The sequence below is a fragment of the Bombus fervidus genome, chromosome 4 (assembly GCF_041682495.2).
Source record: "Bombus fervidus isolate BK054 chromosome 4, iyBomFerv1, whole genome shotgun sequence".
In the NCBI taxonomy this organism is placed as follows: Eukaryota; Metazoa; Arthropoda; class Insecta; order Hymenoptera; family Apidae; genus Bombus; species Bombus fervidus.
The window spans coordinates 17,673,941-17,686,005 of NC_091520.1; the positions used below are offsets into that span (position 1 = coordinate 17,673,941).

General features: G+C 40.4%; 2 protein-coding genes and 1 long non-coding RNA gene across 7 annotated transcripts; 2 read left to right on the forward strand and 1 right to left on the reverse strand.

The window, feature by feature from the left end:
- Positions 1-2: 2 nt before the first annotated feature.
- On the forward strand, positions 3-1,331 carry LOC139986919 (uncharacterized). Its single transcript, XR_011799758.1, has 2 exons — positions 3-513; positions 1,148-1,331. It is a non-coding gene; the product is annotated as an uncharacterized lncRNA (long non-coding RNA).
- Positions 1,332-4,556: 3,225 nt separating this feature from the next.
- Positions 4,557-9,386, forward strand: Conu (Rho GTPase-activating protein conundrum). Of its 2 annotated transcripts, none has more exons than XM_072002105.1 (11): positions 4,557-4,782; positions 5,097-5,167; positions 5,685-5,905; positions 5,988-6,229; positions 6,325-6,455; positions 6,531-6,736; positions 6,820-6,973; positions 7,067-7,413; positions 7,494-7,660; positions 7,752-7,929; positions 8,104-9,386. In XM_072002105.1, the coding sequence occupies exons 3-11, from the start codon at positions 5,767-5,769 to the stop codon at positions 8,478-8,480; spliced, it is 1,941 nt and encodes a 646-aa protein (XP_071858206.1). In that variant the 5' UTR covers positions 4,557-4,782; positions 5,097-5,167; positions 5,685-5,766; the 3' UTR covers positions 8,481-9,386. The 2 variants fall into 2 exon arrangements, with proteins under 2 accessions (XP_071858206.1, XP_071858208.1); XM_072002107.1 differs by having other exon boundaries at positions 4,596-4,699.
- Hr83 (nuclear hormone receptor 83) lies at positions 8,989-12,042 on the reverse strand. 4 transcript variants are annotated; one of them, XM_072002115.1, is made up of 6 exons: positions 11,437-12,042; positions 11,227-11,367; positions 11,042-11,137; positions 10,479-10,784; positions 10,020-10,349; positions 8,989-9,869 (listed from the first exon to the last, which is right to left on the reverse strand). In XM_072002115.1, exons 1-6 carry the CDS (start codon positions 11,438-11,440, stop codon positions 9,637-9,639), a joined length of 1,110 nt encoding a protein of 369 aa, XP_071858216.1. In that variant the 5' UTR covers positions 11,441-12,042; the 3' UTR covers positions 8,989-9,636. The 4 variants fall into 4 exon arrangements, with proteins under 4 accessions (XP_071858216.1, XP_071858215.1, XP_071858214.1 ...); XM_072002114.1 differs by having other exon boundaries at positions 10,437-10,784; XM_072002113.1 differs by having other exon boundaries at positions 8,989-10,349.
- Between the last annotated feature and the right edge of the window lie 23 nt (positions 12,043-12,065).

The window sequence follows — 12,065 nt, forward strand, 5'->3', positions numbered from 1 at the left end:
ATATATATATATATATTAAGAGTACTCTAGTACATAAGGTTTCTCCTTTGATCTTCTATGTAACATCATATTGGTACCATTTGCATTAAGAGATGATAAAGATGGTATACTATTTAAAGTAATATTACGATCCGTTACGTAATAATAATTTAAAATAAAAGAATTATGCGTTTTTAGAAAAATTGCTATTTTATTTTGTCTTTCATTTTTCCATGTATCTTCGCTAGACATTCTGTTTTTTTTTTCCTAAACAAGAATCACACGCACCTCGTAGATACGATTCACGTCAATTTGCGATTGTCATAAAGTAGTATTCTTTAATTAGTTATAATTAAAAAGTCAATGTTACAGACAAGTAAGTTAATGGTTAATCGTGATTGGGAATTGGCAAGAGCGAAAGTAAGGTTTGAATGTTTGAAGCATTGACTAAGGACAGGATAGACGTGATAATATATGAGCGTGACATTATACATGTATACTGGCATGGATAAACACTCGAGTGACATGAAAATGGTAAGAGTGTTTCCTATAATACTTAGATGAAACAATTTCCTATTGAGATTCTACTTTTTTAATTGTATTCTCAAAAATGTGAATTTACATCAATATCTAGAGTATAATCGTGATTATTTATTTCTACATTTACTAATTTACATTGTGATGAAATTCATATTCTAATATTTTCGCAAAAACAACATGCTACAAAGTAAATTTTATAGAATATGTTGCAGTTGTAGTAGAATGTGCCAGCTTCTATATGATTATCTTTTCCCAATAGTTATCAAAGTAGTTTTTTTTGGAGATATCCCTTTCATTCACATATACATAACTACTTTTATAAAAATACTTCTATGGTATTACATCTGTAGTATTACTCCTGTTAATATACTATATATGTAAAGTTATTACGATTTAAGAATTCATGTAATGCCTTTAAAAAATGAGTCAGATAAAGACAATGACAATTTACTTCAATACTCAGCTATTAATAAAGAAGATTCTCCTAGATAGAGATTTTTACTTACCATATTTCTTAAAATATGTAATCTCACTATTATTGGTGATATTCTTTATGAAAAAACATAAAAACTGTTTAAAACTTTAATTGAACATTAGGAATAAATTGCTTTTTCTATGTTCATTACAGAAAAGCTGTTTTGGGAGCAGAAACAACATCCAAGATACTGTAAGCAGTCAGCAACAACAAACAATCAATAATCTTCTTAGAAATCATTATATAATACAAATTAAAAATGAGATTATTAATTGTAGAATAATTATACAAAATGTATTTAAAAAGAGTTTCAATAAATCAGAATAGTTTAACAACATTTTACAGTCTTGTTATTTATATTGTTCACTATCCGAAATCCGCAAAAAACAAAAAATTAAATTAGGAAATAATTAGGATCACCCAAAACGGTTTCGAAAAATTCCAGGAATATGATGTTATTTCCAGGAATCGTAAAAATGGTGCCAACTCCTAGGATGTTATGTCTCCTGATAAGAAATCTTCGAAAGCTTTAGTCGAAAACTCAAAAATTTATGTAAAATTTAAGCAAATTCCTGGAATGTGACGTCATTTCCCAGAATCGCCAAAATTCCTGGAATATGACGTCATTTCTCAGAATCGCCGAATTCGTTCCACCTCCTGTGATATCATGTTCTCCTGATACAAAATCGTCGAAAACTTTGATCGAAATCTCGTAAATTTAAGTTTTGGAAAATTCCTGGAATGTGACGTCATTTCCCAGAATCTCCGGATTCGTAATACTTGCTGTACGTCATGTTCTCCTGATACAAAATCGCAAAATCGGTGCTACAATTTGATCGAAAATATCAACTTTGACGAATTCCTGGAATATGACGTTATTTCCAATAACAGTGGGAATGTTAGAAAACGACTCATTCCCCGCGAATGACGCGAACTAATTTAATGGTGAACAAGGCTATTTTTCGAGATTCGAATTTTAGAGTTTTGTTTTAAAGTTCCGCCACCTTACTTCTCGTTAAAGGATTAGGATTGGCCATTCTACGATAGCTGGACAGGCGATGAAATGATTAAACTGCTGATTAACTTTAATTAAACGTTTATTGAAATAATTCAGTAATGTACAATGTACAAATTATATAAATTGCATAAATTCTATTACGAATATTAATATAATTTAATAATAATATAGCTTAACTCTGTGCATCTTATGATATTCTTATCCAGTAATAATTTATTCAATTCTACTTAAAAATAATTAATATGCGAAAAAATACAATAGTCTAAATGTATACACGTAAAATTCTTATAAATTACGTTTACAAATCCGTTTACAATCCGTCTTAAAGCTATATATGTATGTCGGAGTTGAGTTGTTTGAGCTTTGATTATGGGCGTGTAAAGAATCTTCGCCTTGGTTGTTCATTGTTATTTCACAATCAAGATAACGTTTATTAACACAAATACAGAAGAAATAAGTTTGAACAGTAACAACGGTAACTAGACGCTGATGGCAATGACCTTAGATTCGGTATAGCGAATCCACGGTCCACGGGCTCACTCTTTATTAAACTCAGAATAGAATTTCTATACACAAAAGTATCGCTCGCTATGACACTCTTTATATCGCTCTCTAGACAATGTGTCACTCACCAAGGAGATCACAAGAAAAACTGAGTAATGGAAACTTTCTTTTCCTTACGGTTGCGTTGGTTTTGTTTAACGTTGGCCTGGGATACCAACAAACTGCTACCGTTGCTAGGCAGACTCACATAACTGCGACATTGCTCTTGCCCAGGGTTTGATTCTTAATACAACGTGTGTCTCACAATATTGGTACTTTTCCGTTAGGTGAAACGTTCATCCCGTGACCGCGGTTACGCTCGGCGACCGGTTGTCGCCTCGAGCCTAAGCTCATTGTCTCAAGTTTCGAATGACTGTGTCTGGGTTATTTCGTGAATGCTATTGAGGCTTTTCCAAGCAATTCCAACGGGTGACCCCGTTGTCCTTTCATCTCCGACATGTATATATATAGATATTTACATAAGCGGGACGGAAGAAAAATGAAAGTTGGGTGGAGAATTGCCTAGAATTGGCGCGTTGGCGTCGTCTAAGATTTATGTTGTATGCTGAATCATCCAAGCAGAAATTCTGGAAGCCCAGATTCGTAACAATTAAAAACTTATTTCTACTTAATTCGCATGCTACAAATTTTGTATTTTAAAAGTTGTATTTGAAATTGTGTTTGGAAGAAAATTAAAAAATCATCAACAAGCCATTTCTTAGAACAGCCATGTTTGACTCAACAGTTCTTACTAATGAAATTCGCACGTTGCAAAATCTTCTTGTCTAGCATTGCTCGTATTGTTTATCTTTGCCATATACTATCGCTATCTTCGTTTAACAATAGATATATATCTGTCCTTATTGCACACTATCGCTTCCTTTGTCTAATATTTGTATATATTCGTGTCCTTATCGCACAATTTTGGCTCTTTGTCTACGAACAAACCATGTGCTGCCATCTACTAAAGGCGGAAGGAACAGCGACTTGGGGCATGCGAGGATAGATGGCACTACATGGTGTGTCCGTAGGTAAAAATACAAGATTGTGCGACGAACCATGTGCTGCCATCTACTAAATGCGGAAGGAACAGCGACTTGGGGCATGCGAGGATAGATGGCAGTACATGCTGTGTCCGTAGACAAAGAACGCAAGATTATGCGGCAAAGACAGACAACATGAACGGTCCTAAACAAAGAGGGCAGTAGTATGCAACAAGGACAGATACGTATTTCGTGTTCGAAAACAGTAATATGCGACATAGGCAAATATATAAATAAATTGCATCTTTCAAGCGCTCCTTTTGCGATCGTATCATTCTAATTAGCCCCTGAGCTTATGTCCTATACTCCCTTTAACTGTAAACGGCGTGAATGAAGGTTCGTAAACTCTTCTCAATAGACGATGATCGTTAAACAATTTCAGACTTTCAATAACAACAAATAAATTTCTTTTTTATGAATAATATTAAAACAAATTACAGTACTCTTATATTTAATTTATTATACTGTAAGGCAAGTGAAGCTAATATTTCTTCTGTGTTACACTGTAGCGATTTGCCACTGTTTTTCGAATTGCCACTAAACGCCTGCTTTCGACTAACTCCGTATGGTGTCGCTAATATTGCACGACGTTCTATTTTTGATTCGACGATAATTCTGATTCACTCATTGCCTGTTACGAGAAGACGATTCGCTCGCGATTCTTATGCTTAATTCTCCTAATAGATTAGCATCTACAGTTTCTGGATTTTTACGATTTTACAAAGCGTAAATTGAATTTGAGATTTCAATCTACATCTATATTCTAAGTCCCTTTTAGTTGCAAGTAATAAACTGAGTTACTTCTGTAAGGAGTTATTATAGAAAGTAAATATAAAAAAGTAATAATAAATATCGTATACAAGATTATAAACAAGTATATGGTAAAAAGATTAGGATTATAAATATTTTATGTTTGATGTCACGAAGTAGAAGCAGATGAAAATGGAAGTAAAACTAGACGAACCACATCGAATATTAGGTCTATCTTGTACTTAGTCAATGGTTTAAAGTATCGGAAAACCAGATGGCGTGAACGGTTAGATGCATGGGTGGCGCAGGTGTCAGCACAAAAACAGCAATGGTGTGGGTGTGAATCAGTGTGTAAGTATACGAGTGGGAATCGTATGCGTCAGCAACAGGTTGTCAAGTTGTGAGAACACGTTTTCGCGTTTTCTATTTTCAACGTAAGTTAAATTCGGAAAAGCGGGAATTATGCAAAGGCGCGAAAAGTTGTTGGTTAAAGTTTCGAGATAGACTCGTTACGTCGAGTTCGGAGTGACGAGTCGAGTACGATTTTATTAACGAGATGGTTGTGATTCAAAGGCATACATCGAATATATATGTTCTTGGAAATAGCAAATAATCTCTTCGTGCATGAACTATTTATTTAGTTGTAAAAAAATTTCTCAGCACGATCAAACGCTAATAAAAGTTGTTTCTTCCTTTGTATGTTTTCTTTCGAGGATTCATGCAACCACGTCAACCACTGTCAATTTAGGCTTTATTTATGGAATAAGATGATCGTGCAAGCGATGATAGGACATTCACGGATAACATCTACAAACAAATGTACGTATTTCATTCATAAGTCTCTTAGTACGCGTGTTTTCGCGCAAAAGTTTCCATCATAGAAAAAGGTTAGACACAATAACATTTACATTCTTCGAAATCTTTGTTCATAGTTGCATTTTTCATGGAATATACGTATGTTCGCGCTTTCCTTATCTGCATTTCGATAGACAAATACGTATACTTTGCATAACGTAAGAATCTATTTGAATTTTTGTTTATTCGTATTTCGTGCCATTTCCTTTCAACATGGATTGTTTGAAAGTGTCAGCGATACCTCCTCGAGGCAATGTGTATGTTAATTTGATTTGTGTCCTACTTTGAAAAGCAGATTATAAACTTCTTAAAAAAATGTCACGATCCAAACTGTCGTAAGCGAAATTACGTATCGTATCGACGTACAAGGTTTTTGAACGATCGTTTTTAAAAGTTTATCGACGTTTATGGCTATTATTATTCGAAATTTTATAAATTATCGTACGATGGTCAGAGTCTGAACGCCTTCTTATTTTTGCAGACACCTGGGAGAACAATTTTTAAACAGCAGATTAATAAAAGTTGATATTCTTCAAAGCGTACGTAACAAAACATTAAAAACTATGGAGAGAGCACAGACAACTACGTATATAGGAGGTGACAACCACCTTTTAGAGTATTGGGAAGAATATCAGAAAATGATGGAAGAAACCAAACTATTGGATGATTACCTCGAAGAGGAATATCCACGTAACTACGATGGTACGTAGTTTTCTCTTACTGTTTGTCTTTATAATTGATAATGACAATTATCGTAACGAAGAATTTAAATTGACTTTGAAAGACGGTGAAGAGGAAGCTGAATGGTTACGTACAGCTGGTTTAGGACAGTTGACGGAAGCATGGAAGGCTGGAAGAGAAGTACTGCCAGACGAATTGGGTGCAGCATTACGTCCGTTATCGCGAGCACAAGCTGAAGCAGTGAGACGTCGCGTTAAATCGCTCAATCATACGGTGAAACAACGTTTTAATCAACGACAACGTGTTCGTAAACCGGATATTAGAGATGTCTTTAAAGATATAGAGGTGCGAATTATAAAATGTATATTACATAGAAATTTAGAAATTGTAAAAGGGAACGTCGAAAGATCAATTATTTTTTGTTAACTGTTCGTCGTTAGGCATCTAGTACTGGAACGAGATCGCGTAGTGCCACGCCCGATTCTTTAGATTCCGTAACAGGTGTAACGCCAGAGAATGCTTCGCCTCCGTCACTGGCAACGGTTACCATTGACGATGCTCATCATACAAGGTAAGACTTGTTTGTTATGCTTTTCCATACCCGTAGTCACTCGTACACGTGTTAATCGTATTTTCACTTTTCAAGTACTGTTACCGTACCAAACTTTGTATCGGTTTTTCATCAATTACCAAACGATTGCAAGTACAAAGAAACGGTACGTAGAACACCGAGTGCGCCATCGTCGGCGATAGACACGACGATAACATCGGGATCGGTGTTTCCTTTCGGAAATGTCTCTTCAAGTGGATGGGCCGGATACTCGTTACGAGGAGACGTTGCTAACGATTCAGGTATTTGACGTTGCAACGACGCTTTTCCTAATTCTTTTTTACATAATCATAGGATCACAAGGGCACATTACGTTCGTTTATAGAAGGAATTCAGCTAACAAGCTACCAGAGATTAGGAACGATACACATGTCGAAACCCAGTATACAAAGACGAAGCGGAAGCGATCCTAGCGAAGTAGCAAATGCGACGGACTTAGGCGACGCTATCGAGAACGCTCCAACGGATACTACGTTGAGGTGTGTTTCTAGCTTTTTAGGTTGAAAAATTTTAGTTGAAATATCGTATCGCCTCGACCGATAACGTAATTTGGATTACGTATGAAATTTTAGAAGAAATTCGGGGAATCACGCAACGGTAACCCGAAGTCATAGCAGTCTGTATGGATTAACGAGACCAGTGGACGAACGTTTGATTACTCATCCGTTGAATCGAACATCCTCTCACGGTCACTTGAGCTTCGAAGAAATGTGTAGAACGAACGAGGTAAACTCAGAAATCTGGAAGTCGGAAGCTCTTGCTTTGGCCGACGATGTACAGAATCGGTTGGGAGTAGAAACGCTTACGCAGCGAGATTTGACCAGGTTACAACCATTGCTGTGGCTTGAACTTACCGCTGTATTCGATAAATATAATCTACCATTGAAAAAGCGGAAACCGAATAAGCGTCGGACGAAAGGTTCGCAACGATACTAGTAAACTGCTTAACCAAAAAGTAAGACTCGATGTTATAATTACTGAACACCGTTATATTCGCAGCTGGAAACTTGTTCGGGGTTTCGTTGTCGACTCTTTTACTTCGAGACAGTCAATTATCGTCCGAGGAGAGTAATATTCCACTGGTATTTCAAAAGCTTCTTAACGAATTAACAAGACGAGGGATAAAAGAGGAAGGTATCCTTCGCGTTGGTGGACACAAGCAAAAAGTACATTTTCAACAAATCGAAATTATCAACGAAGATCGATATGTTAAATACATACGTATGGAATAAATGACACTATCATTGTTTCGTTCAGGTCGAATCGATGTGCAGACAGTTGGAAGTGGATTTTTATTGCAAGCCGAAAGAAATGGACAAGTTGTTCAAATGCATGTCGTGCCACGATTTGTCGGCAGTTTTGAAAAAGTTGTTGCGTGACCTGCCACAACCGCTGCTTACCGTAGAGCTTATCGACGCTTTCTACCAAAGTCACGGTAAGTTACGAACGTCTTAAGCTTAAGATGTTTTCTACTTTCGGTTGCGCTCTCGTTTCGTTCGACGCGCTACATTTCGAAGAACGTACACGCACTTCGACGCGTGAGTTTCTCTTTTTTTTTGCGATATATTTTATTAAATAAAAGCTTTTGTTTTTATTCTGGTATGCGCAGGAGTGAAGGATCACCAGGAGTTGTCGCACGCATTGAACTTGCTCGTACTATTGCTGCCAATAGAGAATCGGTGTACGTTGAAGGCGTTGGTTAAATTTTTCGAATCGATCGTGGAAAATCAAGCGTCGAATAAAATGTCGATCCACAACGTAGCGATGATAGTAGCACCGTCTTTGTTTCCACCGCGATACATTCATCCGCGTGATCGTACCGACTTGACCGCTCAGCTTAATATGGCTGCCATATGTTGTCAGGTAACGGAAGTTCTTCTCGTTAACGGCAACAAACTGTGGTACGTACCGAACGAACTTTTGAATCAGTTACACAGACATTCCGAGGAAGAAAGATATCGAAAGTATAGAAAAAAGTTTTATTGATGTTTGTAAGATTCGAAGGAGGGGAGAAAAAAGAGGATAAGATAACAAAAGAGGGCTTGTCCGTTTCGCTTTAATAAGTTAATCGATGAATGAATGATTTCTGAGAGGTCATTGCCGGCAGTTTGGTTAATTGCATTAGAACTCTTAGAGCCGAGCGACACAACCCTTAGCCCATAATGTCATCGCAATGGCACGGAATTACATAGTTTGCTAGTCGGTGATTGACTTTCAACGTATCTCTATACGCGATGATAATTCGCAACTGATCGTTCGTTCGAGATGCGATTAGTTTTATCGATTTTCACGCGCTTCAAGGTGCAATAGGAAGAGATTCTATAGAATATCTTTGGAGATGTTTGATTCGGCGAGAGAAAAGCCGCGTTATTCGCTCTGGTGCTACGTTAAACGGAAATACGAGTTAAAACGCGAATTGGGGCGAAGCCACGAATAATTAATAAATTTACAGATTTATATGTCGCGCAACAGCGTGACTTTAAGAAAATATGCGTTGTACCGTGTGTGAGTATTGTAATTTATTACTAACGATAGCGTGCGTGCGCGTTCGTGTGTGCGTGTGAAGATTTTGCAATTTATAGCACAGCTATGTGGTAATATCTAGTTTATTTTCTAACCGCATCTTCCCGTCATCTTTCCTTTTTACTTATAAACGCGTACCGATAATTTATCGTTACTCGTTTCGTAATATCGCTGGAAGCGAATGAACGAAACGAGAAGGAAGCGCGCAACGGATCGTCGCTGATTTTCGCCGAACGTTGACGCGTTCCGTTTCGCGAACTCCGCCTTTCTTCCTTCCTCTTTGATGCGCCATATTACTGTAAGCGATTGTAAATATTACTCAATGTAAGATCGTTACATTTGTGTCAATAAAGTGCCAAAGAAAATAAATGCCGATCGCAATTCTTTCATCCAGTGTTGGTTCCTTGTTGCGTCTCCGTGACGAATTTTTATAGGAAGTAAGCGTAAACGTTTCACGTAGCAAACGCTTTTTACGCACTGGCTTACGAAGGATGGGGAAAAGGGGGAAAGAAAATGGAAGGAAAGAACGGAGGGAAATAGGAGATTACTTTGCGGCGCGGTGACTAGATTTTTTTAGGAGGGAGGAAGATACACGAACACGGTGGAACGAACGATCGAGTCAGCGCACAGACGCGATCACTTTTTCGAGGTCGACGTCACCGATGATAGGCGCGAAAAGATCGTTGGCTAGTTCCCGGGGGCAGGATCCCGTCAAGATGGGAAGGACGAGCATAAGTTTGGCCACCCTGGCCGATGATTCGGTTCTACCAGCAAGATGTCGAACCAGAGTGTCCACTGCGGTGTCCGTTGCTCGCGACGTCAAACGTATGCCGTTCGCCGTCTCGGCGATTTCTGAATTTCCAGGAGAAAAAAAAAAAGAAGCTTTAGAAAAGGGGAGAAAACACTGTCGGCACAGGACGTTGGAAGAAATGGTGCTCGTAGTTGGCGAAGATCGTAGACGCGCGGGGAGCGCGCGTATCGTGCGTAAAAATAATTGATTACCGGGTCGACAGAGGATCAAGGTTTCCAGAATCGAGAGCTCGACTCGATCGGGACGCAAATTGGAGATGGTGGTTCTTGCCGCGGACACAGCGTGATGGTGATGGTGTTCGGTGTTGTCAGCGTGTCTGTCAGCCGAGAGGGTCGTTTTTGGAAAATTAGTGAAATCGACCGGCCAGATCGCAGCTCGCAGAACGAACGCCGCAGCCCATCCTCTTCGAAGAATCTTATTCTGCTCGTCGAAAGCGAGCATCGAAAACTCTCGATGCTGGCGAGCGGCTCGCACGGTCGCGAAGAATATCCGTGCCGCGACTTCGTATCGTATCGTGTCTCCTGGAAGCAATTGCGCCTCGTTAGCATCGCGCGTCCCCCTCGTACGACGCTATCACCTTCCGTTTTTCTCTTTCGTTTTGTTTCTACCGTTTCTACCATGCGATCGTTCTACCGTGCGACTTCGTTTACCAGCGACAAGAATCGTAGGCACTCGAGGAGAATAGAGGATCCGTCTCATCGACGAGAAAGACAGTCCGTTATCGACGTTAACGTCGGTCGCGTGATATCGCATCGTTGGGTTTGCAGCGACGGCCACCTCCTTTGCGATTAGAATCGGTGCTACGATTCCTGGGTCCAAAGAAGATGAAAGAGATACGAACGGCGGTGGCGGTGGCGGTGGCAGCGGCGGCGGTGGCGATGACGATGCACGAGAGAAATGACGCGCGACGGATGCGATCTTGTTTCGAACGCGCGGTCCTCTCTCTTCCTGAACGGCTGGACAAAAGACAAAAACGACGTGCTATCGTCTGGCGTTCTCTTTGTCCAAGGATCGACTGTTTATACGATATTATTGGAGAGCGCGCGCGCGCGCGTGATACAATCGCGGTAAAAATAATGGTCGCGTCGCGTCGACACGTCGAGAAGAGGCTCGCGACACTCGCTTTGTTTGCATCTCGTTTCGCTGGCCCCGTACGTCGTACAGTGGCCGGCGTACTTGCGTTCGCGATCGAAGTCGATTCGATTATGCTTACCTGCCGTGTTCATGCCAACGGTAAAGCACTTGTTCAGGCGGCAATACGGACACCAATTGCGTCTCGCTTTGTCCACGAAGCACGCTCCGGTTCCGGCTGAAAAAAAAGGGGCGGAATCGCGAGATCTCGTCTCCGTGATCAGCTGGAATTTCGAACGATAGGAAAAGAGGAGAAATGTCGCGAACCTATGCAGGTGAATAGGGCGCCGCGACGCACCGACCGCTTGAAGAAACACGAACAACCGTCGCAACAGTAAACCCCGTAATGTTTCCCGTAAGATCGGTCGCCACAAACCTTGCAAGCAACCGGCGTCGGCAGCGTTCTTCCTGTGATCCGCGATAAGGAATCGAATTAGTCGATCTTCTCGATCGGCGAATCGTATGTCAAGCACTTACCCATCTTTCTGCCGCGGAGAATCGCGCACAGCGTGGAATATTCGGAAGCGAAGAGAGAAGCAAAGACGCGAGAAGAAGAGTCGGAGAGCTCGGGGTTCGTCCAGGAGGACGTCGATGGTTGGACTGATCGCGCACACGATCAGACCACGAGAGATCGAGAGAGTACGAGGGGCGCGCGAACGTCAGCCGGGTCGTCAGACCGCGAAAAGACAATATTTACCGAGCATCGTGGAGAAATCCATGTTGGCGACAGGTTCGAGAGCGGGAGGTGTAGCGCAACGCTTTGGAGGACGACGCGTCTCTCCTTCGACAAACGACAAGACGAGATCGAAAGCTATTCTCTTTATTGCGCGTCGGAAAACTAATCATACAGGAACTGTACAAAAAAGCTGACATTTCTTCGAAGCGGATAAGTCGTTCGCGCGCCTTGGATTCGCCGCGTTCCATGCGCTCTATCGGTCGATCGATCGAATCGTCGACACGCCTCTAAAACTAGTCTACCGTAGAAATCTGGCTTACGAATCGACTCGCGATTTTTATTTACAATCGAGTACCTTTCGTTGGCGAATACATGTATACCGTTCGACGAACGTAAGCGTCGTACGACTGCCAGTAAACGTGTCAAGACG